Source organism: Caretta caretta, chromosome 15 (genome assembly GCF_965140235.1).
Source record: "Caretta caretta isolate rCarCar2 chromosome 15, rCarCar1.hap1, whole genome shotgun sequence".
NCBI lineage: Eukaryota > Metazoa > Chordata > Testudines > Cheloniidae > Caretta > Caretta caretta.
Genome location: NC_134220.1, coordinates 1,110,285 through 1,137,693, shown reverse-complemented (window position 1 = coordinate 1,137,693; position 27,409 = coordinate 1,110,285). Strand labels below are relative to the sequence as shown.

At 45.7% G+C, this 27,409-nt stretch overlaps 1 protein-coding gene across 16 annotated transcripts in view; it reads right to left on the bottom strand.

The window, feature by feature from the left end:
• MTMR3 (myotubularin related protein 3) overlaps positions 1 to 27,409 on the bottom strand; it is a 240,851-nt gene that overhangs the window by 46,415 nt on the left and 167,027 nt on the right. For 15 of the 16 annotated variants that reach the window (XR_012665130.1, XM_048821231.2, XM_048821238.2 and 12 more), the window contains 2 exons: positions 11,583 to 11,679; positions 8,319 to 8,432 (listed from right to left, as the gene is read on the bottom strand). Coding sequence is in view for 15 of the 16 variants with exons in the window: in XM_048821231.2 (XP_048677188.2) it covers positions 8,319 to 8,432; positions 11,583 to 11,679 (211 nt within the window). In the remaining variant the exon portion in view is untranslated. Of the gene's footprint in view, positions 1 to 8,318; positions 8,433 to 11,582; positions 11,680 to 22,538; positions 22,632 to 27,409 lie in introns of those variants that run through there. The other variant, XM_048821249.2, reaches the window with a different exon arrangement.

The following is a 27,409-nucleotide window of genomic DNA, read 5'->3' as shown; positions in this document are numbered from 1 at the left end:
TACCACTCCTCCCAGTTTCATGTCATCTGCAAACTTGCTGAGGGTGCAATCCACGCCATCCTCCAGACCATTAATGAAGATACTGAACAAAACAGGCCCCAGGACTGACCCTTGGGGCACTCCGCTTGATACTGGCTGCCAAGTAGACATGGAGCCATTGATCACTACCCATTGAGCCCAACAATCTAGCCAGCTTTCTATCCACGTTATAGTCCATTCATCCAGCCCATACTTCTTTAACTTGCTGGCAAGAATACTGTGGGAGACCGTATCAAAAGCTTTGCTAAAGTCAAGGAATAACACATCCACTGCTTTCCCCTCATCCACAGAACCAGTTATCTTGCCATAGAAGGCAATTAGTCAGGCATGACTTGTCCTTGGTAAATCCATGCTGACTGTTCCTGATCACATTCCTCTCCTCTAAGTCCTTCAGAATTGATTCCTTGAGGACGTGCGCCATGATTTTTCCAGGGACTGAGGTGAGGCTGACTGGCCTGTAGTTCCCTGGATCCTCCTTCTTCCTTTTTTTAAAGATGGGCACTACATTAGCCTTTTTCCAGTCTTCCCGGACCTCCCCCAATTGCCATGAGTTTTCAAAGATAATGGCCAATGGCTCTGCAATCACATCCGCCAACTCTTTGAGCACTCTCGGATGCAGTGCATCCGGTCCCATGGACTTGTGCTCGTCCAGCTTTTCTAAATAGTCCCAAACCACTTCTTTCTCCACAGAGGGCTCGTCACCTCCTCCCCATGCTGTGCTGCCCATTGCAGTCGTCTGGGAGCTGACCTTGTTCGTGAAGACAGACGCAAAAAAAGCATTGAGTACATTAGCTTTTTCCACATCCTCTGTCACTAGGTTGCCTCCCTCATTCAGTAAGGGGCCCACCCTTTCTTTGACTTTCTTCTTGTTACTAACATACCTGAAGAAACCCTTCTTGTTACTCTTAACGTCTCTTGCTAGCTGCAACTCCAAGTGTGATTTGGCCTTCCTGATTCCACTCTTGCACGCCTGAGCAATGTTTTTATACTCCTCCCTGGTCATTTGTCCAATCTTCCACTTCCTGTAAGCTTCTTTTTTGTGTTTAAGATCAGCAAGGATTTCATTGTTAAGCCAAGCTGATTGCCTGCCATATTTACTCTTCTTTCTACACATCGGGATGGTTTGGATTCTTTAAAATACAGCCAGCTCTCCTGGACTCCTTTCCCCCCCGTGTTATTCTCCCAGGGGATCCTGTCCATCAGTTCCCTGAGGGAGTCAAAGTCTGCTTTTCTGAAGTTCAGGGTCCGTATTCTGATGCTCTCCTTTCTTCCTTGTGTCAAGATCCTGAACTCGACCATCTCATGGTCACTGACTCCCAGGTTCCATCCACTTCTGCTTCCCCTATCATTCTTCCTGGTTTGTGAGCAGCAGGTCAAGAAGAGCTCTGCCCCTAGTTGGTTCCTCCAGCACTTGCATCAGGAAATTGTCCCCTACAATTTCCAAAAACTTCCTGGATTGTCTGTGCACCGCTGTATTGCTCTCCCAGCAGATATCAGGGTGATTGAAGTCTCCCATAAGAACCAGGGCCTGCGATCTAATAACTTCCGTTAGTTGCTGGAAGAAAGCCTCGTCCACATCATCCCCCTGGTCCGGTGGTCTACAGCAGACTCCCACCACGACATCACCCTTGTTGCTCACGCTTCTAAACTTAATCCAGAGACTCTCAGGTTTTTCTGCAGTTTCACACTGCAGCTCTGAGCAGTCATACTGCTCTCTCACATACAATACAACTCCCACACCTTTTCTGCCCTGCCTGTCCTTCCTGAACAGTTTATATCCATCCATGACGGTACTCCAGTTATGTGAGTTATCCCACCAAATCTCCGTTATTCCGTCATAATTCCTTGACTGTGCCAGGACTTCCAGTTCTCCCTGCTTGTTTCCCAGGCTTCTTGCATTTGTGTATAGGCACTTGAGATAACTCGCTGATTGTCCCTCTTTCTCAGTATGAGGCAGGAGCCCTCCCCTCTGGCGCTCTCCTGCTCGTAATTCCTCCCGGTATTCCACATCCCCACTTACCTCAGGGCTTTGGTCTCCTTCCCCCGGTGAACCTAGTTTAATGGAGCTATGCCAGTTCACACCAACAGAGGATCTGCCCCTGTATATTCTAAATAGTCTGAATGATGTTTCCCTTGGACTGCTCTGTACATGAGGCGATTTCATTCCCAAATGACCAGGCTAGAATCTTCGGAAAACTAGAGCCAGTACTCTGTGGCATACAGCACCATCACGCCTCTGGTGGCACGATCAGTTTCTGCAGAATTTAATTTGTCACTTAAAAAAAAAAGCCTCTATCTGAGGTGCATGCTGCCAAGAAGAGGGGTTGCTGTCAATGCTCAATGTTCTCTCAACATTTCTTTGGAATTAAAAAGATACAAGTTGTTCTTCACACCTCAGTGTGAACATGAGATAAATGTACCTTATCTTGTATGAAAATTCAGAAACACTAAGAGAAATTCTCCAAGACAGAATGAACTTCCTGACTGGTCAGTTAGTTATTAGGCAGTCACTACTGAGATTCTTTTTTAGTAACAGAATTGAACAGCTGGTAGCTGAAAGTTTTATGAAACCAGCAACTTCCTTAACAACTTCTTCAACTACCCCATGTCTGCAACAGTATTAGGGCAAGGTCTCTGATTTTTATCCAGGGAAATCTTATTGTATCTAGAGAACATCTGATACATAAACCAGCAGTAGGCAATGGAGAAATTTTGTATGGTGATAAGAAAATCTCCTTTGTGATCCATACAGCACCATAACTGCCCAGGTGATAAAACATTCATGATCAAAAGAATACCAGTACTCATTTCTTTAAATATAAATCAAAGTAAGCCTCAGCAATAAGTCAGGCTGCCAATCCAGCCATCAATGCTGCAGCAAGCAGAACAGAGGGTGTCATGGAAAAATCACCTGTTTCTCCAAATCACTTCCCTTTCCTCTACTACATAATTTCTGTGGTAATAGTAAACAACAAACAAACAGGTACCTAGTATATTTCAGGCTGTTCAATGCCCTTTATCAGATAAAGAGAAGAAGTTACTCACCTTGTGCAGTAACAATGGTTCTTTGAGATGTGTCCCCCTACAGGTGCTCCACTGTAGGTGTGCTTGCATCCCTGCGCTGCTGATCAGAGAACTTTGGTAGCAGTGTCCGTTAGGCCCGCATATACACTGTCTCCCCTCATGCCCCGCCACCAGGCTAGTCAGTGCATGTAGGCTAATCCCCCTCAGTTCCTTCTCTACCGCAGGATCATACACAAGAACTCCGAAGTAGAGGGGAGGAGGGTGGGTTGTGGCGCACTTAAAGGGACAACACGTCTCGAAAAACCATCATTACTGCACAAGGTGAATAACTTCTTCTTCGAGTAGTGTCCCTATGGGTGCTCCATTGTAGGTGACTCCTGAGCTGTATCCCCATTGGAGGGGTGGGGCTTTGCAGGGGGGTCAGTTACAGATGAAAATACTGTGGAGTGGAAGATGGTATCAGAGGCAGAGTCCCCAGTGATCGCACAATGTTCTGCTTAGGTGTGGACTGATGCCCATGTCATCACTCTTCAGATCTCTGAGATAGGGACATTCTTGAAGAAGGTGACAGAGGAGATCAACCTCATGGAGTGTGTGCAAATACTATCTGGCAGAGTCATGTCGCAGATCTGATAACATTGTTCAAGAGCCACTTGAACAGTCTCTGGGCTGATACTGCTGAGCCCTTAGATCCTTCCGCAATAGAGAGGAAAAGTTTAGGAGATACTTCCTGAAAGCCTTCGTCCTATTCAGGTAGAAGGCTAGCGCTCTCCTGACATCCAGTGTGTGTAATATAGCCTCCCTGTTGTCATGGTGAGGCTTGGGGTAGAAAGTGGGAAGATCAATCAATTGGTTCATGTGGAATGGGGAGGTTACCTTAGGGATGAATTTTGGATGTGGCCTACACATACCGAAAAAATATTGTGTAGGCGGGATGTGCCATCAGAGCTGCCATTTCTCCTATTTCCACTACATGCATCTGACGAAGTGGGTATTCACCCACGAAAGCTTATGCTCCAATACGTCTGTTAGTCTATAAGGTGCCACAGGACTCTTTGCCGCTTTTACAGATCCAGACTAACATGGCTATCCCTCTGATATTTCTCCTATTGTCTTTGCTGAGGTGATTGATATCTGAAAGGCCCTCTTTACTGAAAGGTGTGTAAGCGAGCAGGTGGCCATGGGTTTGAAGGGAGGTCTAATCAAGTGTTTCAATACCAGGTTCAGGTCCCACAAGGGGGTAGGATGTCGGGGTTGTGGGGAAATGTTTATTATACCCCCTGAGGAATCGTTTAGTGGTCGGATGTGGTAACACTGAGTATCCCTCTACTTGGCGGTGAAAAGCTGCTATAGCCACCAGGTGGACCCTGAGTGAACTGAGAGATAGTCCCAAATTTTTTAGTCAGTACATAGTCTACGATCTTCGGAAGAGTGACGGATGTTGGGGAGATTTGATGGAAAGTACACCAATTTCAAAACCTGGACCATTTTTGTAGGTAAGTATGGTGTGTTGAGGACTTTCTACTACATAGTAATACCTCTTGTACCTCCTTCAAGCAAGAGCTCTCTATACGTTTGAGCCATGGAGTCACACCTTGAGGCGAAGAATTCTCAGGTGGGATTTAGAGTGCATCCTTCATTTTGTGAGAGGTGGCCTGGAATGCATTGCAGAGAGATCTGCAGGCATGTCGCGAGTTGTGACAGGTAAAGGTATCAGTTCTGTCTCAGCCAAGTAGGAGCAATCAATATGATGTGTGTTCCTTCTCTTTTTATTTTTAATAAGACCTTTGCCAGTAAGGGGAATGGAAAAAGTCATAGAGAAGGTCCCTGCCCTGGGGAGAAGGACAGCATCACCCAGAGAGCATTGCCCCATCCCTGCTCTGGAGAAGTAGTACGGACATTTTTTGTTCAGGTAAGTGGCAAACTGTTCTGTGCTTGGTGTCCCGCATTGCCTGAATAGGTCATGAAGTACTGCTGTGTTTATCTCCCACTCGTAGTCGTGTAGGAATTTGCAACTGAGACTGTCCGCTATTGAGTTTTGAGTGTCTGGAAGGTAAGCTGCTGATAGAACGACGTCATGGGAGATGCACCGGTTCCACAGTTTCATTGCTTCTGCACAGAGGGAGAGTGATCTAGCTCCCTCTTGTCGATTTATACAGTACGTACATGCTATGTTGTCTGTTAGGACTCTCGTGTCTAATCCCTTGATCAGTGGGAGGAAATGGGTGCAGGCCTCCTGAGTTCGAGGGAGTTGATGTGGAGGGCTATCTCCATGGATAACAACCTGCTTTGTGTTGTAAGGTCATTTAGATACGCACCTGATCCTATGAGGGATGCGCTGGTGGTAAGAAGCAGAGATGGAGAGGTTTGCAAAAAGGGAATTCCCTTGCAGACATTTGTTGGGTCTTTCCACCACTCCAAGGAGTTTTTGACCCTAGTGGGTAGTGACAGAGAGTTATCTAGGGGTTTGTCTAGCCTGTCTCTGTTTGGTCAGTAGGCTGAGCTGAACCACAAGTGAAGACATCGCATGTGTAATCTGGCATGTGGTACTACTGCGGTGCCCATGGCCATATGCCTCAAAAGTCTGAGGCGGTGTTTGGCTGACATTTGTGGGCTGTTTTAAACAGTCTCTATGAGTATTGTCAAAGAGAGGAATCTGTGCTGAGGTAGGAGGGCTCTGGCTTGTAATGAGTCATGGTCAGTGCCTATGAACTCCAGGACCTGCACTGGAGTGAGGGTTGATTACTGGCAATTCCATTACCAAGTCTACTGTGGATCTGGTGAATTGGCAAGCCTCTGAGGAGACAATCATCCAGGCAGGGGTAAATCATGATCCCCTGGGAGTATAAGTGCATTGCCACTACTAAGAGAACCTTGGAGAATACTTTTGGAGCTTACGGCAGCCCGAAGGGGAGTACTCTGTACTGGCAGTGGTCATGTTCTAGGGTAAGTCTGAGGAACCGTCTGTGAGACGGCAGGATTGAGATATGAAAGTAAGCGTCCTAAAAGTTGAGGGCCAAAAACCAGTCTCCCTGTTTCAGCAGTAGAATAATCGTTACTAGAGTGAACATCTTGAATTTTTGTGCTTTGACATATTTGTTGAGTGCTCTGAGGTCTAGCATGGATCTCCAACCTCCCTTCATCTTGGGTATTAGGAAATGGTAAGAATAAAAACCTTTGCTTCATAGAAGTACTGGTTCTATCGCGCTATCTATTTCTTGTCGTACTAAACTCTTGTGAGCAGGGTCACTGCAGAGGGAGAGGGAAGAGCGCAGTCAAGGGAGTAAGGAGATAAAATGGATGGAGTACCCAGTGCAAATAATTCCCAAGACCCAGTGGGGCTGTCTGAGGGTCTGCTCAAGGAGCACGGCAGGGCTGCGGGGAAGACTCCCATGCCAGAAGACGACTCGGTGCCGAGGTCCCGGTCCCGAGAAGAGGAGACACCAGTATGTCCGATACATAGACGTCTCTCAAGAGCCAGAATTCCAGCAGCACCAACCGACTCTGTGCTACTGGCGGTACTGAGGGGGTTGGTGATCTTGCCCACACCAACTGCTCCGGTGCTGTATGGGGCACTGATGACAGTACTGATGGAACCACGTGTATGGCAGTGTCTTCTTAGTGGAGTGCTGGCACCTGTCTTTGTCCTTGGGTGCCGCTGACTCTGTGCCTGTACCCATCAGGTCCTCAGGCATATTAACGACACCTGCCACTCCAGATTTTTGTGAGCCATGGTACCAGGCTGGGACTGTCTTGGTGCTGATGGTACCGAACATGCTTGAGATTGTTTAAGGCTGACTTGGGGCTCACTCTGGGGACTTCCTACTATCTTTTTCAATGACTTACGAAAGGAGTCAGTAACTGATTTCTTCAACCCACAGTCCTTGGATGTTGAGGGCTGTGGGGAAGAGTCACGTCTGCCAGGTGACTCTTGGCATGGGTCCGGGAAGGACTGGAGGGCTGCCTCCATAAAGATGATCTTCTGTCTCAACTGCCTGTCCTTGCAAGACCTGGGCCTGAGTTACTGGCAGAGACCATACTTCTGTGGAATGTGGCCTTCCCAATGGCAGCATATGCACCAGGAGTGCTTGCCTGCTACAGGGATAACCTCTTTGCAGGAGAGACACTTCTTGAAGCCCGGTGAACCGGGCATACCCCGTTGGCGGAAGGATCCCTGATGGAAAAGGGGGAAACAATAAAGTTTTTTTGTTTTGTTTGAGAAGAAAGTAAAATGAAAAAAACTACAACTAAGACTGGAGAGACTAACTAGCTATAGAAATGTCAAAGAAGGTAATGGTCGGAAATGGACTGCTCCATCTCTAGCCGGGGCAGTTGAGAAGGAAGTAAGGGGGGTTAGCCTCGTGCACAAGGAGAGATAGCGCACGCATGGGCATAATGGACACTGCTACTGAAGTTCTCTGATCCACAATGCAGGGACACAAGCACACCTACAGTGGAGCACCCATAGGGACACTAGTCAAACAGGAAGGGTTATATACACAGGAGTGTATAACATGGAGGTAATTGTAGAAATGTAAAGACCCCACACACAGGAAGCATTACAGAGATTTAGGGGACTGTAACATGTCTAATCAAATTAATCTCTAATTTGCCACAATCAACTGCTCAAGATAGATGCTGCATAAGGACTCCACTGAAAGCTCCTGGAAAGGAAAAAACTTACAGTATTTACAAAGTTATCACAGATATACCAGAGACAAATAGCCGAAAGTGTCAGTCAACACAAGCACTTAATCTCTTTCCAGAGCCCTTGTGTGTCGCCAGTATTGTATGGGGGTGTAAAAACCAAAAAGGGGGGGGGGGAATCAAAAACTGACAAGGTGAGTTACATGCTGAAGTCTGATGTAAGAGTTCTGCAACAACAAAAGTTGAGGTGAGGGTATTAGTAATTCATAGCTGGAAGAGTTACAGAGTTAACAAGGAATCAGAATACAGCAAAGCTTCTCATGCATGCACACACAACATTACAACCCTTCTGATTATGCATACTCAGAAACTAGAGGCACCATACACTGCTGTAACTCTTGTATTTCCTACTATTTACAGAATCTACTGAATGTTCATTACTTTCATTGTAGTTACTTGCACTCATTTTGAGCCCTGGTACATTAGCACCCTGAGCATGTTTCATTACTAGCTGAGATTCCCAGTTCCAAGTAAGCTAAGGTTTTATTTGCTGAAAAGTGCCAGTCCTCAATTTGGTGACAGTGAATGCTCCTGGTCTGGAGTCTCACCTGTAAACCACAGCCGGGATACGTTTCCAGGACCGAAAACTTGCCACACTCTCCAGCTCCTTGTCCGTGATCCAAGCGGGAACTATGAGCTCCTGTGGGTAGCTACCACAGAGCCTGAGTGGAAAGAGGAAGTGAATGGTTAAATGCAGCAGACAATTAGCAGATACACAACCTACTGACAACACAAAATAAAAGGCTGTACAAGCAAACAAAGAGCTGTTCATTTCGCAAGCCATACTATTTGTGAGCTCCTGATCAATCATATATGCTGCTACAATCCTCTTTATCAGACATTAAAGAATACAGTGGACCAGAACCTTAGCTGGTGTAAGTCAGCATAGCTCCACTTATTTCAATGGAGCAGTGTTGCTTTCACCATTTGAGGATCTGACCCAGCGTTTCCTTAGGAAAATTATAACCCAATGGTATTGAACTCCAGCTGCCAGGAACACATCAAAACAGAAGAGAAATTCCCCATCTTTCAAAACCAAAGAGTTAGTAAGTCCACTCTCTTCTATAAGCTCATATCACAAAGCCACTAGGAATGGAGTCATTATGGCCTGGCAGATTTGGTCAGCAGAGGATATATGTGTAAAACTGAACCAACATATCAACCTATCAATCCCTTTCGGAAGGTAGGAACTGGATTATGCTGATTTGTGGTGATTTGGCAAAATGGCACTTTTCCCTGTGGGCTGCCATCTTCTGCTCCAGAATTTAGTGAAAAGAGTGATGTGTGTGCTAGAGTTACACAAAGTGTCTGTAAGATTAGCTTGGAGAGGTGTGAACAGTTCCCATTCATTACCATAGGGTATTAATTCTTAGACAAATGATGTTTATATAAATGTCAACTTTGGTAACTACTTAACCACTAACCCAAACTTGCAAGCAAAAATAGGATACTCATATTTTGAAGATCAACTCAATCTACTATGACAGGTTTCAGAGTAGCAGCCGTGTTAGTCTGTATTCGCAAAAAGAAAAGGAGGACTTGTGGCACCTTAGAGACTAACCAATTTATTTGAGCATAAGCTTTCGTGAGCTACAGCTCACTTCATCGGATGCATCCAATGAAGTGAGCTGTAGCTCACGAAAGCTTATGCTCAAATAAATTGGTTAGTCACTAAGGTGCCACAAGTACTCCTTTTCTTTTTTCAATCTACTATGCGTGGATTCTCACTGAATCTCAGTGAGTATAAGAGAATACCAACACTTCCTCCCCCCACCCCCCGCCCCAATCTGACCAGTGGTTGAAAGGAACCTTCCAAGAATGAACTATAACAGCAAGGTTATAATTCTAACCAAACAGAACTCTGGAATGACAGAACATCTTTGTCTCTTACTGCTTTTACAGGCTGCCTGTCATAAATATAAAGGGAAGGCTAACCACCTTTAAATCCCTCCTGGCCAGAGGAAAAAACCCTTTCACCTATAAAGGGTTAAGAAGCTGAAGATAACCTCGCTGGCACCTGACCAAAATGACCAATGAGGAGACAAGATACTTTCAAAGCTGGAGGCGGGAGAAACAAAGGGTTCTCTCTGTCTGTGTGTTGCTTTTGCTGGGACCAGAGCAGGAATGCAGGTCAGAACTCCTGTAAAGGGCTAATAAGCAATCTAGTTAGATATGCGTTAGATTTTGTTTTGTTTAAATGGCTGATAAAATAAGTTGTGCTGAATGGAACGTATATTCTTGGTTTTGTGTCTTTTTGTAACTTAAGGTTTAGCCTAGAGGGATTCTCTATGTTTTGAATCTGATTACCCTGTAAGGTATTTACCATCCTAATTTTACAGAGGTGATTCTTTTACCTTTTCTTCAATTAAAATTCTTCTTTTAAGAACCTGATTACTTTTTCCTTGTTCTTAAGATCCAAGGGTTTGGGTCTGTGTTCACCTATGCAAATTGGTGAGGATTTTTATCAAGCCTTCCCCAGGAAAGGGGGTGTAGGGCTTGGGGGGATATTGGGGGGAAAGACGTTTCCAAGCAGGCTCTTTCCCAGTTATATTTTGTTAGACGCTTGGTGGTGGCAGCAATAAAGTTCAGGGACAAAAGGTGAAATAGTTTGTACCTTGGGGAAGTTTTAACCTAAGCTTGTAAAAATAAGCTTAGTGGGTTTTTCATGCAGTTCCCCCCATCTGTACCCTAGAGTTCAGAGTGGGGAAGGAACCTTGACACTGCCTAACTCATCTTTGTAACAAAAAGCCTGTATAACTGTGGAAGCAGCAGGAGACAAGGAGAAACAGCACGATGCGCCAGCCAGCTCTACACAGATAACACTGTCCACAGACCATCACTTGGGAACCCTTACCGTAATGTTTTAAAATTGCATTTCATTTCTCATCCAAATTTAAGCAGATTTCTAAGGGGAAAATTGTGAGCCCATAAAGAATGTCTTCCACAGCTTGAGATAAATTGCAGGGAACTGAAAATATTTTCTTCCAATAAGGGTAACAGAAGTGGAAGTAATTACAAACAATAAGTCATGCATTTTCCCCCAATTCAGGGCAGCACGTAAGCATGTGCCTAAGTTTATTTCTATTCAGAAAACCACTGAAGTACATGCATAAGTGCTTTCCTGAACAGGACTGCTTTTCTGAATTGACACCTCAGACTCTAAAAACTCCAAAAGGGAAAAAATTATGGTTTTCCCCCATTGTGCTTCTTTACGATGTATAAATAAAAAAGGCCTCTTTTCTTTTTTTAAAAAATCTTACACATGTCAAGAATATCTAGTCTTGTCTCCCAGTTTTGTTGGAGGACTCCTGTGAAACTAGAGAACTGGAGTGGGAACTTTCTCAGATCTCAGTTCAAAGGCCTGGGTGTTTCAATCTTCCACAAAGATTCTTTCTTCCCAGTCTTTGTCAGGTGTTTGAGGAAAACAGTTGCTAATAAAAGCAAAATATTTTAAATAGTCTGAATAAGAATCATTTCCCTTCTCATTTGGTCAATTTCACTTTCTTGTAATGTTATAGTCCCTCTAGTTCTCCTGTCCTCCATGGAGTCTTCCAGCAAGAAGAACAGAAAATCAAGACCTGATATCTCTAATTAGAAAAATATATATACTTGAAAGCCCATTTTAAGGCATTCTTTATAAATACATAAATCAGCAAAAAGGGCAAAAGCTTATTTTTCCCTTTTTGCAGATTTTCTTTCATTGCAGAACTTCTTCATTTTAAAACGTTCCAGTGATCTGCTACATGAGGATTAGTGTTTTGACAGGGTACTTGGCTGTGAAGCAACAGTCTACAGAGATTCATACAACTTACTTGTATTTCTCATTGATATTGGATATCCTCCAGGAATTGTTCATATCGAAACCCATCCGTTCAACTTCATTTTTAAACCTCGAAGTTACATGTTCCCCTGGATATCAAAGGCAGACAGAGGAAATAAATCAGAAGCACAAGTAAAGGTTTCTACTTTCCAAAATAGGTTGAGAAAGACACAACTACACTCATTCAGGAAACAGGAAAGTAACAGGCACTGTGCAGCAGGAAAGCTGTATACATTTTAACCCCCACATTGAAAAATCCATATCAAGCAAGAGTAAAACTGTATCCCATGATGACCCTCAGTAATTGACTCTTCACACAGTAAAGAATAACTAATTTTTTTTTTAACAGTATTGTGTCTAAGTCCCTGTAGATTCATACAGGAAACACCAAACTTCTGTGTAAATAGCAGACCAGATTCAAACACATTAGGAAAAACAAGTATAATTTAGATGAGTATGCTCTAATGAAGTCCAGAATACAATCTACCACACAGGGACAAGTTCTATTAATGTCTCCTTTCCAGAGCGCAGGAGAGTTTTGTATCAATGAGAAATAAACTAAGCTCTGGTCTGCCTGATTCCCAGATGGAAGGAACAGATGGTCTAATGCAGCGGTTCTCAAACTGTGGGTCAGGACCCCAAAGTGGGTCATGATTCTCTTTTAATGGAGTCGCCAAGGCTGGCGTTAGACTTGCTGGGGCCCAAAGTCAAAGCCTGAGCCCCACCACTATGGGGGCTAAAGCCCAAGCCCCACCACCTGGGGCTGAACCCAAAGCCCGAGGGTTTCAGCCCTGGGTGGAGGGACTCAGGTTACAGGCCCCGCTCCCAGGGCTGAAGCCCCTTGGACTTCAACTTTGGTCCCCCCATCCAGGGCTGTGGGGCTCTGGTGGGATCAGGTTTCAGTACCCACTCCTGTGGTCGTGTAGTAATTTTTGTTGTCAGAAGGAGGTCACGGTGCAATTAAGTTTGAGAACCCCTGGTCTAATGGATAGGGCAGTAGGGCACTAACCTGGAACTCAAGAGACCTTGGCTCAATTCCCAATTCAGCCTTTCCTGTATGACCTTGGGACAAATCACTTAATTTACCCTGAGCCTCAGTTTCGCATCCCTTCCTCACAGTGGTGTTCTGAGATTAAAATTCATTAACAATTGTCAGATTCTTAGATATTACTGTAATGAGGGCCATAGAAATTCCTAAATCAATACATTATGGCAACTGGAATGTTTACAATATATTTTTGTATAGCGCCTTTCGAAAAAGTACCTCAATACAGTTGAAAAAAAAATTCAAGACAATAAAAAAAGTGAATCAGAGCCAGAAAGGTTGATATAGCTAAAAGGTATCAGTATATTAACAAGTTCCCTTCCTTTTCATACAAGGTGCAGAAGAAGATGATTTGTAGAGAATTTGTAGAGACTTATAGGTCTACAAAATATATTAAATCCAATGAATGCCTGACCATCACTAGACAGAACAATTCTAAAAGTCTATTCATGATCAAACACTTTCAATTATTGTATCACTACATCATGGGACAAAGTATCTATTAACAAAAGGAGAAAATTGAAAATTAAGTGCCATACATATTACACATCTGTTACACAATTCAGAACACATTAATACTTGAAGAAATAGTTATATACCTGTAAAAATGAAAATTAATGTTACATACTTCCAAAAACCTACATTTTTATATCTTCTTGGTAAATACTTGTAGACAAAATTAAAAATATAATGGCAAATAGCTTAGTTAGAATAAAAAATGTATGAGAGTCAAAGCCTAACATCTACAGTTACACTACGATAAAAAAAATACATAATGATATCTATTTTATGTGTCAAGTTATAAGCTAAATATCAGACAGGATCAGGAAGAAAACTTCTCCCTGAACAACAATATTACAAAATTAGCTGGGTGTATAAGAGAAGGTTACTCACCTTTCAGTAACTGAGGTTCTTCGAGATGTGTGTCCCTGTGGGTGCTCCACTCCAGGTGATGGTGCCTCCCAGTGCCGGATATCTTTAGTAGCAGTGCCTGGTCACGAAACACACGCTCAGCTGCTGTCTCGTGGTCTCGTTAGAGTCTGCCTGAGCGCGTGTGTCCCGCACCCCCCTCAGTTCCTTCTCTATCGTGATGTCAGAATAGTACTCCAAAGTAGAGAGAAGGAGGGCGGGGAGTAGAGCACCCACAGGGTGTCCACATGACTGCCTTACAGATATCAGGAATAGGTACGTTATGGAGGAAGGCAAAGGATGTTGACATAGCTCACACAGAATGAGTTCTGATGCCTTTGGGTGGTTGGGCATTCTGAATGCAGTAACAGGATCTGATGCAGTCAGAGATCCACTTGGAAAGGCGTTGCTTAGAGATAGCCCCACCCTTTGATCTCTCACTAGTGGACACAAATAGCCGCGGGGACTTACAAAATGGTGTAGTCCTGTCCAGATAAAAGGCGATTGGTTGTCTAACGTCGAGGGTGTGTGGAGCCGTTTTGTGCAGAGTGTCATGAGGTTTGGGATAGAATGCAGGTAAGTATATTGGTTGGTTAAGGTGGAAGGTGGACACCACCTTAGGGAGAAATTTAGGATGGGGTCGCAGGGTAACTATCTTTACAGAAGGTTGTGTAGGGAGGGTAGGCCATCAGGGTGCTTATTTCCCCTACTCTCCTTACTGATGTTACAGCAACCAAGAAAGCTACCTTCATAGACATGTGGAGAAGAGATGAGGTAGCTAAGGGCTCAAAGGGAGGTTTCATAAGACAGTGAAGAACTAGGCTGAGATTCCAGGCAGCTGTTGATGGATAAATCTCAGGGTAGAGATTTTGCAGGCCTGTGAGAAAGCATTTTGTAGTAGGGTGGGGAAAAAGTGAATATCCGTCCAGCAAATCATGGAAGGTGGTGACGGCTGTGAGGTGTACTCTGATGGAGCTGAGCGATAGCCCATCCTGTTTTAGTTTCAAAAGCTGGTCTAGGACGTTAGGGAGAGTCACGGTATGGGGTGTCAAGTATTTTTGGGAGCACCACATGGAGAAGCATTTCCACTTCTGCAGGTAAGTCTTACAAGTGGAGTCTTTTCTACTATGCAGGAGGACATACTTGGACTTGCTCAGAACAGGCTAGTTCGTGGGTCTGGAACCATGAAGGAACCAAGCCGTCAGATGGAGTTTCTGGAGCTGTGGGTGAAGAAGCTGGCCGTTGTCCTGAGAAAGCAGATCTGGTCTGTTGGGGAGAGTCCGTGGAGGACGGATGGACATGCAGAGCAGGTAAGGATGCCATGTCTGTCTCAGCCAAGCCGGGGCAATAAGTCTGTCCCGGGCCTTGTCATCTCTGATCTTGTGTAGAACCCTGTGTATCAGAAGGATTGGTGGAAAGGCGTACATGAGAGAGTTGTTCCACAGGATGAGGAACGCATCTCCTAGGGATGCAGTCCCAAATCCCGCTCTGGAGCAAAATAGGTGGCATTTGCGATTCTGGGTTGTAGCAAAGAGGTCTATTGATAGGGTGCCCCAGTGGGATCATCATAGAATATCAGGGTTGGAAAGGACCTCAGGTGGTCATCTAGTCAAACCCCCTGCTCAAAGCAGAACCAATCCCCAATTTTTGCCCCAGATCCCTAAATGGCCCCCTCTAGGATTGAACTCACAACCCTGGGTTTTGCAGGCTAATACTGAAACCACTGAGCTATCCCTCCCCCAACAGAAGAGCTGTTGTAGTAACGTGGGATATAATTCCCATTCTTTTTTTTTTTTTTTTGGAAAAGTGTCTGCCGAGGGTGTCAGCGGTAGTGTTGTGACACCCAGGTAGCATGAATCGGTAATTTCTATGTGGTGTTGTATGCACTAATTCCATAGCCAGATGGCCTCCACGCATAGGGAGTGCGATCGTGCTCCCCCCATCTGTTGATGTAAAACACACATGCTATATTGTCCGTCAGGACCCGGACAGATTTGTTCTTTATGAGGGAGAGAAAGTGAAGGCAGGCTTGTCTCACTGCTCTGAGCTCTAGGAGCTTTATGTGCAGATGCATCTCTGGCAGGGACCAACGGCCCTGTGCCATGTGTCTCCCCAGGTGCACTCCCCAACCGATCAGGGAAGCGTCCGTGGTGAGCATGAGTGCCAGGGAGCGTTGCTGGAAGGGAACGCCCATGTAGAGGTTCTCTGGTCTTGTCCACCATTGTAGAGAAGCTGGAGGAGTTAGCATCATGCAGAAGCTGTGTCTGCTGGGTTTGAAGTTTGAGTTGAGCCAACATTGAAGACATCTCATGTGCAGCCTGGCGTACTTGACCACGAAGGTGGTGGCTGCCATGTGGCCAATGAGCTGTAGACAAATTCTTGCCTGTATCTCGGGATGAACAGAGAGCGTGAGTATGAGATGTGTAATAGTGAGGAATCTGTGGTGTGGCTGTGAGGCTCTGGTTCGGACTGAGTCCAGGTGAGCTCCAATGAATTCAATCTGCTGTGTAGGTGTCAGGGTGGATTTTTGGAAGTTTGTTTGCAGATCTAAGCTGTGGAAGAGGGAGATGGCGAAATGGGTAGCTCATAGTGTCTCGTCGTATGAGTTGCCTTTGATGAGGCAATCATCTAGGTAGGGGAAGAGTATGATCCCGTGTCTGCAGAGGTGGGCTACAACTACGGCTAGGGTCTTGGAGAATACTCTTGGTTCTGTGGAGAGTCTGAAAGGGAGTACCCTGTATTGAAAATGTTCATGTCTGAGCGTGAATTGCAGGAAGCGGCTGTGGGTTGGATGAATGGATATGTGAAAATAGGCATCCTGTAGGTTGAAGGCTGTGAACCAGGCTGTGTTCCAGCGCGGGTATTATTGTGCCCATTGTGACCATCTTGAATTTCTGTACACGTACGAATTTGTTCAGTCAGAATAGGTCTAGGATAGGCCTCCATCCCCCACTCTTCTTATGGGTCAGAAAGTAGTGGGAGTAGAACCCTCTTCCTTGATGTTGTGTCAGCACAGGCTCCACTGCACCTAGCTGTAGAAGACGAGCCACTTCTAAGCGAAGTAGGTGCTTGTGAGTGGGGTCCCTGAAGAGGGACAGGGAAGGGGGAATGGTAAGAGGGTAGGATATAAAAGGGATGGAGTAACCGGACTGAACTATGTCCAGGACCCAATGGTCCTGTGTGATCTGCTGCCAGGAATGGTGGAAAGCCTGGAGGCGGTAGCCAAATGGGCAAATAGGCGGTGGAGTCAAGGGGTGGTCGCGCAGACCCTTGACCAACACTTCAAAATTATTGTTTGTTTCCCAGTGGATGGGAAGTAGCTGGTTGTGCTTGGTTTTGTCTGTGCCTAGGAGGTCTAGCGCGATTCCTGGCTATATCGTATGGTCTGGGCTGGGACCAGTGATATCGTTGTGTGAGTGGCCTCTGATAAGGTTTATACCGTTGTCTCCTGGGAAGGGATGGGTAGATGCCCAGGGTAAGCAGGGTTGCTCTAGAGTCTTTCATAGTGTGGAAGACTTAGTCGTGTTTCTTTTTCTTTTTTTTTTTTTTTTTGGAAAAAAGCTCATCTTTATCAAAGGGGACGTCTTCCACTTCGGTCTGCAGGTCTTTGGGGATACTAGATGCAGACAGCCAGGAAGGTCTGTGCATAACCACCGCAGTTGCGGTAGTGTGGGCTGCTGTGTCCGTCATGCGTAAAGATGCTTGTAGGGCTGTTCTGGAGACCAACTAGCCCTTGACAAGGACTGACTTAAATTCTGCTCTCCTGTCCTCCGGGATATGGGAGATAAAATCAAAGAGTTTATTGAAATTGTCGAAGTCGTAGCTTGCAAGTAGGGTGGAATAGTTTGCAATTCTGAATTGCAGAGTGAAGGAGGTATAAACCTTGCAGCCCAAGAGGTCAAGATGTTTGAGGTCCTTGTCTTGCGCGGTGGGCCGATAGTGCGGCTGTTTCATCCTGTGTGTCACTGCATCCACTACAAGAGAATTCGGTTGTGGATGGGAGAATAAGAAGTCTACATCCTTAGCAGGAACATAATATTCACGTTCAGCCTTTTTGCAAGTTGGTAGGATAGAGGCTGGGGTCTGCCAGAGGGCGTCAGCTGGTTCTACGAGTGCTTCATTTATGGGGAGCACGATCTTTGAGGGCACAGAAGGTTGCAGGATTTTGAGGAGTCTGTGTTGTGTCTCCTGGACCTCCTCTAAGGGGATGTCCTGGCTGAGTGCCACCCTCTTGAAAAGTTCTTGGAATTGTTTAAAGTCGTCCACATTCTGTGGAGGGGGAGGCATGAAGGCTCTGTCTGGAGCTGATGGAGAGTTAGGAGTCGGTGAATCAGGGTATGGTCCATAGCCCACCTCTTGGGGGGGAGGGGGTGTTCAGGCGCTCTAGAAGTAGTCAGAGCTGGAGATAGAGGCACAGAAGGAGCTTGTGATCTGGTGGAAGAAGCATGAGGGCGAGTGGCAGTAGGAGCTGGCCAAGGGTGCCACTGAGACTAAGGCATGGGATAAGAGAAGTCAGGTGCCACCCACGGGAGAGGGGGGCAAAGTAGGGAAACTGAGGCTGGTGGTTGTGAGCCGTGACCTGAAGTGCAAAAGGTTCTGGTGGAGGAGGAGAGGCAAGTGGGGAGAACTTCGCCTGCTGCTGCATATCAGGCTCGCTGTCATTGAAGGTAGCCAGGTTAGGTGGGGAGAGCGGCTGGTCAAAGAGTGAGCACTGTGTCAAGGAGCGGAGAGTCAGGCTGAGGTCATCCTGACTTAAGAATTGCCGCTGCTGCTCCCTGGGCTGTGATCCTGCTGAGCATGATCTGTGCTCAGAAGTGCGCACGGACTTCTGTTTAGCTTTCCCCAGTGCTGTGGGCCGTTTGTAGGGCCCTGCGGGAGGTCCGCTGCTGCTGCTGGATTGGCAGGCAGGCTTAGAATCATAGAATATCAGGGTTGGAAGGGACCTCAGGAGGTCATCTAGTCCAACCCCCTGCTCAAAAGCAGGACCCATCCCCAATTAAATCATCCCAGCCAGGGCTTTGTCAAGCCTGACCTTAAAAACTTCTAAGGAAGGAGATTCCACCACCTCCTTAGGCAACGCATTCCAGTGTTTCACCACCCTCCTAGTGAAAAAGTTTTTCCTAATATCCAACCTAAACCTCCCCCACTGCAACTTGAGACCATTACTCCTTGTCCTGTCCTCTTCCACCACTGAGAATAGTCTAGAACCATCCTCTCTGGAACTACCTCTCAGGTAGTTGAAAGCAGCTATCAAATCCCCCCTCATTCTTCTCTTCCGCAGACTAAACAATCCCAGTTCCCTCAGCCTCTCCTCATAACTCATGTGTTCCAGACCCCTAATCATTTTTGTTGCCCTCCGCTGGACTCTCTCCAATTTATCCACATCCTTCTTGTACTGTGGGGCCCAAAACTGGACACAGTACTCCAGATGAGGCCTCAACAATGTCGAATAGAGGGGGACGATCACGTCCCTCGATCTGCTCGCTATGCCCCTACGTATACATCCCAAAATGCCATTGGCCTTCTTGGCAACAAGGGCACACTGCTGACTCATATCCAGCTTCTCGTCCACTGTCACCCCTAGGTCCTTTTCCGCAGAACTGCTGCCTAGCCATTCGGTCCCTAGTCTGTAGCTGTGCATTGGGTTCTTCCGTCCTAAGTGCGGACCCTGCACTTATCCTTATTGAACCTCATCAGATTTCTTTTGGCCCAATCCTCCAATTTGTCTAGGTCCCTCTGTATCCTATCCCTGCCTTCCAGTGTATCTACCACTCCTCCCAGTTTAGTATCATCCGCAAATTTGCTGAGAGTGCAATCCACACCATCCTCCAGATCATTTATGAAGATATTGAACAAAACCGGCCCCAGGACCGACCCCTGGGGCACTCCACTTGACACCGGCTGCCAACTAGACATGGAGTCATGTCTTGGTGCCAACGTTCTTGTGGGCACCGGGGCAGAACGCGCTGTTGGAACTGGGTCTATTTTAGGTGCCGAGGAGACCTTCCTGGTACAGGAAGTCAGGTCCCTGCCTCTGCGCTCCACGGGAGCTGTGGCTGAGGTCCTGGGACGGTCGGAGGCACCTGCCTTTGGCACTGTCAGCAATGAGGGTAAGGATCTGGCAGGAGACCCTTTACCTTTTGAAAGTCTCTGCACAGAGACACTTGGGCTTCCTGCCTCTTCGCCTGGGAGGGTGAAGCCGTGCTCCCAATTGGTTCCGACCTGGCCGGGGAGCGTGAGGGAGAGGGTTTGCTATTGCCCGTCTCCATAGACGGCTGTAGGGATTTCTCCATCAGGAGCATTTTCGGCCGCAGGTCCCTGTCATGATGAGCCCTGGTTTTGAGGATGGTACAATGGACACACTTGGCAGGGACGTGTGTCTCGCTGAGGACTTCACACAATGCGAGTGTCCGTCGGACCTTGGTATAGAGTCTTGACAGGAAGCACACTTTTTGAATCCTGAAGACCCTGGCATTATTGCACTAGGAATGCCAGAGGAGAGTGTCTCAACGGGAGACAAACTTGAAGAAAAGGAAGGGGTTTTTTTTGTTTTGTTTTTTAAACTAAGTAACTATTCTAAAGGAAGGGAAATAACTGAGATGTTACTAACTATTTCTATGTCTTTATACTTGTTTCCTTCAGAGACCAGGGAAAAGGAACAGCACTGCCCCGAGTCCCATCTTCAGCCGAGGATGGTTGAGAAGGAACTGAGGGAGGTGCGGGACGTGCGCGCTCAGGCAGACTCTACCGAGATCATGAGACAGCAGCTGAACGAGTGCGTCCCGACCAGGCACTGCTACTGAAGATCTCCGATCACCAGCGCTGGGAAGCACCGTCACCTGGAGTGGAGCACCTACAGGGACAGCGCTCAAAGAAGAATGGCATTTTATTGACTCTCTCTGAAACATTAGATATAAGCCAGAACTGGAGCAGCATATATGACTAGATGAACCAATGGTCTTTTGATATGGCAATTACTCTTTTATAGGTCACAAAATTGAAACAAGTTTTGTGTACTCAATCTAGTCCCTACTAATCATTTGTCAACACTATAAAACTTGCCATCACACAGACTCTGACCAAGAAAGCTATAGTACTAGGGGACTGATCCAAAGCTCCTGAAATCCATGGGAGTTTTTCCACTGACTTCAGGGATCAGGCCCTAGAACAGGGGTGGGCAAACTTTTTGGGCCAAGGGCCACATCTGGGTGGGGAAATTGATTGCAGGGCTGGGGCAGGGGGTTGGGGGCGGAGTTCAGGGTGGGGGGGGGGGGGGGCGGAGTGCAGGAAGGGGCTCAAGGCAAGGGGTTGGGGCAGAGGAGGGGTGCAGGGTGCATGAGGGGACTCATGGAAGGGGGTTAGGGTGCAGGAGAGGTGTGGAGTGCAGGAGGGGGCTCAGGTCAGGAGGTTGAGGTGCAGGACGGGGCTCGGGGTGCAGGAGGGGTGTGGGATGCGGCGGGGGCTCAGGGCAGGGAGTTGGGGTGCGGGGTACAGGAGGGGTTCAGGCTCCGGCCTGGCGCCGCTTACCTAGAGCGGCTCTGGGGTGGCAGCGGCGCACCGGGGCCAGGGCAGGCTCCCTGCATGCCTGCCCCGGCCCTGGCCCTGCACTACACCACTCCAGGAAGCAGCCAGCACCACGTCCCTGCACAGCAGCTGGGGGAGGGGAAGGGGGCACAGAGCTCCACGTTTCCCTCGCCTGTGGGTACCTCCCCCGAAGCTCCCATTGGCCACGGTAACCTATTCCTGGCCATCAGGAGCTTTGGGGGAGGTACCCACAGGCAAGAGCAGCATGCGGAGCTCTCTGCCGCCCCAGAGGCTGCAGGGACGTGGTGTGGCCGCTTCCTGGAGCGGCGTGGCACCACGGGGGTGGCAATCAAGCGGGCCGGATCCAAAGCCCCGAGGGGCCGGATCTGGCCTGCAGGCCGTAGTTTGCCCACCCCTGCCCTAGAATAACAAGGATACCAAGGCCATCATTGAGATGTACTGGAGGAGGCAAATGCAAAATGTCTGTCCACCTTTCACTACATTTTCATTAATACTAACATTCAGCAAATTCACCTAATTTTCCTCTAAGCCTCTTTTCTAAATACGTACAATGGAAGTGTATAATTAGTTATAACAGATTCTCAACTGGAAGACTTATGGAGATACTTACTGTCATAACTAAAAGAAAAAGAAATCAACATATAACTAACAAGCAGTTATTTAAAAAAAAATAAATTTAGGATATTCCCCCTCCCAAAAATGTATTGGTTTTGGGAGAAGACTGATGATATCTAGCCTACTGTGACTACATTAAGCTCTGCAAGCCTAGGACTGTTTTGCAAGGTGGACAACACACAAGCATCACTCCAAGCAAAGGCTACAGAGAATCCCTATCATTTCCAAATGAACGAAAAGGAAACTTTGCCTAGGTTCCATCTTGGAGAGTGTAGCAGGGCAGTCACCCCACTCTGGTTTGGAAGGGGTTAAAAACAACCCTGGGAAAGGACTGCCCTGGGGAGCCAATCAGGAGCAGGCTTGAGGCAGCCAATAAGGACGGGGCTGGGCAGTATAAGGGCTAAAGGCGGAGTTGGGTCAGTCTCACTCCAGTCTGGGAGTGGGAAGGACCTAGCTCCTTGGGCTTGGGCACTCAGGAACTCCCCAGGCTGAGGCCTTGTTAAAGACCTAAGCAGGTACTGGGACTACAGCCCGGGGATAGGCAGAGGCAGCTGGTCCAACCCCCTTGCCAATGATGAGTGGACATTACAGACTGCAGTTTGCCCCAGGGAAAGGGGGCTAGAGAATGACTGGCAGTAGCCACTCAGGCAAGGTGGGCATAGGGGGAGGGGGTTCCCCTGGGAAGGGAGACCCAGAGTGTGGGGGCACTGCTGTGAGCAGCACCTCAGGGTAAGGGGCACCGGGGACTGGGAGGGACATGGAGCCTGAGGCAGGTGAGACACAGGCCAGTAGAGGGTGCTCTGAGGCTGGAATTGAGCTAATTCCCGGACTGACCAGAAGGAGACGCTGCGGCGGTGAGTCAGCAATCTGCTACAGAGAGGTAAAGACTCCAGCATCACTTTCAATAGAACTTCATTTGCACTGGTTTCAGAGTAACAGCCGTGTTAGTCTGTATTCGCAAAAAGAAAAGGAGTACTTGTGGCACCTTAGAGACTAACCAATTTATTTGAGCATGAGCTTTCATGAGCTACAGCTCACTTCATCGGATGCATACCGTGGAAAGTTTAGAAGATCTTTTTATATACACACAAAGCATGTGTGTGTAAGCATGCACTAACCCTCTGAGTTTGTTGCATTTCATATAAAGAGAAGAAATAAGTTATAAAGTCCTTATTACCAATACAGAGAGCAGAACGGGATCAATTCTGACATATAAAGTAAAGCCCAGCAACCTTGTGGTTCTGCAGATTTCTTATTATGACAGACATTACAATTTTGGTCTTTTCTAACCCAGCAGGTAGAAAATTAGTAAATGAAATCAAACCGGTTGGCAGTCTCCATCATATTTATCTCTTAGCCCTGAACTTTAACTTTTCTAGCTTTCTCTTTTGGAGCAGTGATGACATCACTCAATATGTGGCACGCCCCTTCAGCACAGAGGGCAGATATAATTATCAGCTGTCTTGAGGAAAGTGGCCTTGAGAAAGCTTTCACATGCAGAAGGACTGACTGGATAACAGATGAGAATTTTTTAGCTAGATGCCACCATCAGTATTTTAAAAGTCCTGCCACAGGCCCAAGGTGTAGACTGGTAATTGTGCTTTAGAGCAACCAATAAAAGGTTTCAGAGTAGCAGCTGTGTTAGTCTGTATCTGCAAAAAGAAAAGGAGTACTTGTGGCACCTTAGACTTGGTCTCTAAGGTGCCACAAGTACTTATTTTCTTTTAATAAAACTTCAGTAACTTTAGTGGTAGGAGCCTCAATTGGAGAATGGAAACATTTTTATTTTGGTTGATTCTTTCTTGTTTTTAACTCAACGTGATATAAAATTGGTGATTCTCTATTCTCCCTCTTAAATGAAATCTTTAGCCTTAAAATTTTCTGTTTTCTCTGAAAGTGTTGACATGGTGAAAATAATCAGTATCTTCCTAAATATCTCCTTCTCCATGATTCTGAGAAATTGGGTTAATATAAATTTAATATAGCCTGGCTTAAATCAAATTAAGAGTGTCCACACAGGATTTAGCATTAGTTTAACAATCAGTTTAAAATCACACCTGCAACTAAACTGGTACAACTCTGAATATAGACTAGACCTTATACTACAAATTCTGCAGTATATTTGTAATACTACTTCCTTTTCCCTTCTCATCTTTGTAGAAAGATGATCACTTCTCAACCCAAAATAATACTAAGAAATAGGATGAGGAAAAGAGAAAAAGATATAAATGACCTTCAAGTTAGTGTTCCTTAAACATACCACCTTTCCTGTACTGGATAGGATCTTGCCATGAAGTTCCTCACCCTTCGGCACTGTCATATGACAAACTACCCATGGTAATGCCTAGCTTGAAAACAGCTCATATATTATATTGTGATGTAGGTCCCATCTATAGAACCTGATGCAGACTCTACTTCACACAGCTACTTGAAATGTTGGCTACTGTTGGTTAGAAATTGTGTGCAGTGCAATACTGTTAAACATTCAATTTTTTTCCTGGAGTGAATGTTCATTTGGTTGGTCACACAGTAAGTGCCTACCATATTACTGTGTTGTTTAAATGCAGCCTCAGAGGTGACTGCATTTCAGTAATGGTTCAAGAGATCCTGACACATCTATCTATATATATGGAACAGTTTGACTCGTTTGGGACCTCTGAACAAATGGTGCCACAAAAGGTATTTATGGTGGCAACAAACATTTAAGGAAACATCAGTCCCTGATTTATTAATGATGTATTCTTTATTAATGAAACTTCCCTTAGGGGACGATCTATTAATGGAGATTCTCTGTATCCAAGTAAGGAAGAGAGAATGGAAGATGATAAAATACAGGTAGGATCTGATGAGAAAGTTAAATGAAAGTCTCATTCAATTACATCACATAATGGCAGACAGCTAAAAAGTGACTTTTTTTAAGTGCTTGTATACAAATACTAGAAGTCTAAATACTACTCAAGATAGTTAAGTCCCAAGAAGATTGCAAAAAGATACAAAAGGATCTCACTAAACTGTGACTGGGCAACAAAATGGCAGATGACATTCAATGTTGATAAATGCAAAGTAATTCACACTGGAAAACATAATCCCAACTGTATATATAAAACAATGAGGTCTAGATTAGCGGTTACCACTCAAGAAAGATCTTGGAGTCACTGTGGAAAGTTCTCTGAAAACATCCACTCAATGTGCAGAGGCAGTCAAAAAAGCGAACAGACTGTTTGGACTCATTAAAGGGATAGATAATGAGACAAAATATCATATTGCTGCTATATAAATCCATGATACGCCCACATTTTGAATACTGCATGCAGATGTGTTATCCCATTTCAAAAAAGATATATTGGAAAAGGTACAGAAAAGGGGCAACAAAAATGACTAGGGGTATGGAACGGCTTCCATATAAGGAGAGATTAATAAGGTTGGGACTTCTCATCTTGGAAAAGAGATGACTAAGTGGGGGGCGATATGATTCAGGTCTAGAAAATCATGACTGGTGTGGAGAATAAATAAGGAAGTGTTATTTACTCTGCCTCATAACACAAGAACTCGGGGTCACCAAATGAAATTAACAGGCAGTAGGTTAAAACAAACAGGAAGCATTTCCTCACATAACACACAGTCAATCTCTGGAACTCTTTGCCAGAGGATGTTGTGAAGGCAAAGACTGTAACGGTTCAAAAAAGAACTAGATAAGCTCATGGAGGATAGGTCCATCAATGGCTATTAGCCAGGATGGGCAGGGATGTAAAACCATGCTCTGCATTGTTCCTAGCCATAGTTTTCCAGAAGCTGGGAATGGGTGACGGGATGGATCACTTGATGATTACCTGTTCTGTTCACTCCCTCTGAAGCACCTGGTATTGACCATTGTTGGAAGACAGGATAGTGGGCTAGATGGACCATTGATCTGAATCAGTATAGCCATTCTTATGTATTGCCAGCTGGAGAGTTTTCAAATCCAAATATTTCCATATAATTTTCCTGGTTTCAATATACTTTTATGTTTCATATGAACTACTCAGCTTTCTTAACTGACAAAGTCTGTAGTTATGATCTGGTGACGCTTCACAGAGCGAGCAATATTTCAGTCACCACTTACATAACATTGCTCCCTGTGGAGAATATATAGCCAAGCTGTTCCCAACAGAAAATATGAATGAAGCCATCTAGCCTAAAAATTTAAGATTCTTGTGGGAAAGAACAACTTTCTTCTATTGCATCAGTTTGTACAGTGTCAAAACCTTTCCCGCTAGCGCGGATAATCTTCTTAGTGAGCCTACAATTGTTTTCCTACCTGTAAAAAAGAAAAGGAGTACTTGTGGCACCTTAGACTAACAAATTTATTTGAGCATAAGCTTTTGTGAGCTACAGCTCACTTCATCGGATGCAGTCAGTGGAAAGTACAGTGGGGAGATTTATATACATAGAGAACATGAAACAATGGGCGTTACCATACACAATGTAACAAGAGTGATCAGGTAAGGTGAGCTATTACCAGGAGGAGAGCGGGGGGAGGGACCTTTTGTAGTGATAATCAAGGTGGGCCATTTCCAGCAGTTGACAAGAACGTCTGAGGAACAGTGGGGGGTGGGGGAAATAAACAGGGAGAAATAATTTTACTTTGTGTAATGACCCATCCACTCCCAGTCTCTATTCAAGCCTAAGTTAATTGTATCCAGTTTGCAAATTGATTCCAATTTAGCATCTCTCGTTGGAGTCTGTTTTTGAAGTTTTTTTTTTGTTGAAGAATTGCAACTTTTAGGTCTGTAATTGCGTGACCAGAGAGATTGAAGTGTTCTCTGACTGGTTTTTGAATGTTATAATTCTTGACATCTGATTTGTGTCCATTTATTCTTTTATGTAGAGACTGTCCAGTTTGACCAACGTACATGGCAGAAGGGCATTGCTGGCACATGATGGCATATATCACATTGGTAGATGTGCAGGTGAATGAGCCTCTGATAGTGTGGCTAATGTGATTAGGCCCTATGATGTCCCCTGAATAGATATGTGGACACAGTTGGCAACGGGCTTTGTTGCAAGAATAGGTTCCTGGATTAGTGGTTCTGTTGTGTGGTGTGTGGTTGCTGGTGTGTATTTGCTTCAGGCTGGGGGGCTGTCTGTAAGCAAGGACTGGTCTGTGTCCCAAGATCTGTGTGAGATATGGAGTGAGAAGAAAACATCTTAGTAATTAATGGAGTTCCTTCTCTACACAGAGGCTACCCCAAATCCAAAGTAGAGGAGGAGGATGGAGCACCCACAGGGCCAATCATCTCAAAGAAACAGTTACCGCACAGGTGAATAACCTCCTCCCCTTCTTATGCTGCTTTTAAGTCACCTGGAGTAAATCTCAAGGAGGTAGGGACTTTGAATCCGGTAGGAATGCAGTAGATAATACAGCTCTGCCCAATCATGTATCAGAGGGTCTTGAGTAAGGGCATAATGCTTAACAAATTAACAAATGTGTGTTCAGAAGTCCAAGTGGCCACTTTACAGATGTCAGCCAGAGGAACTTTGTGTAGAAAAGCCACGGAGTTAGCTACGGATCTAGTGGAATGAGTTCTGATGTCACCTGGAGGAGTAACCTTCTTTATCTGATAGCACAGTCGGATACACTCAGATCCAGCTGGAAAGTCTCTGGGTAGAAATAGGTGTCCCTTTGGATCACTCTGCAATGGAGACAGTCTGGAAGAGTTTCTAAA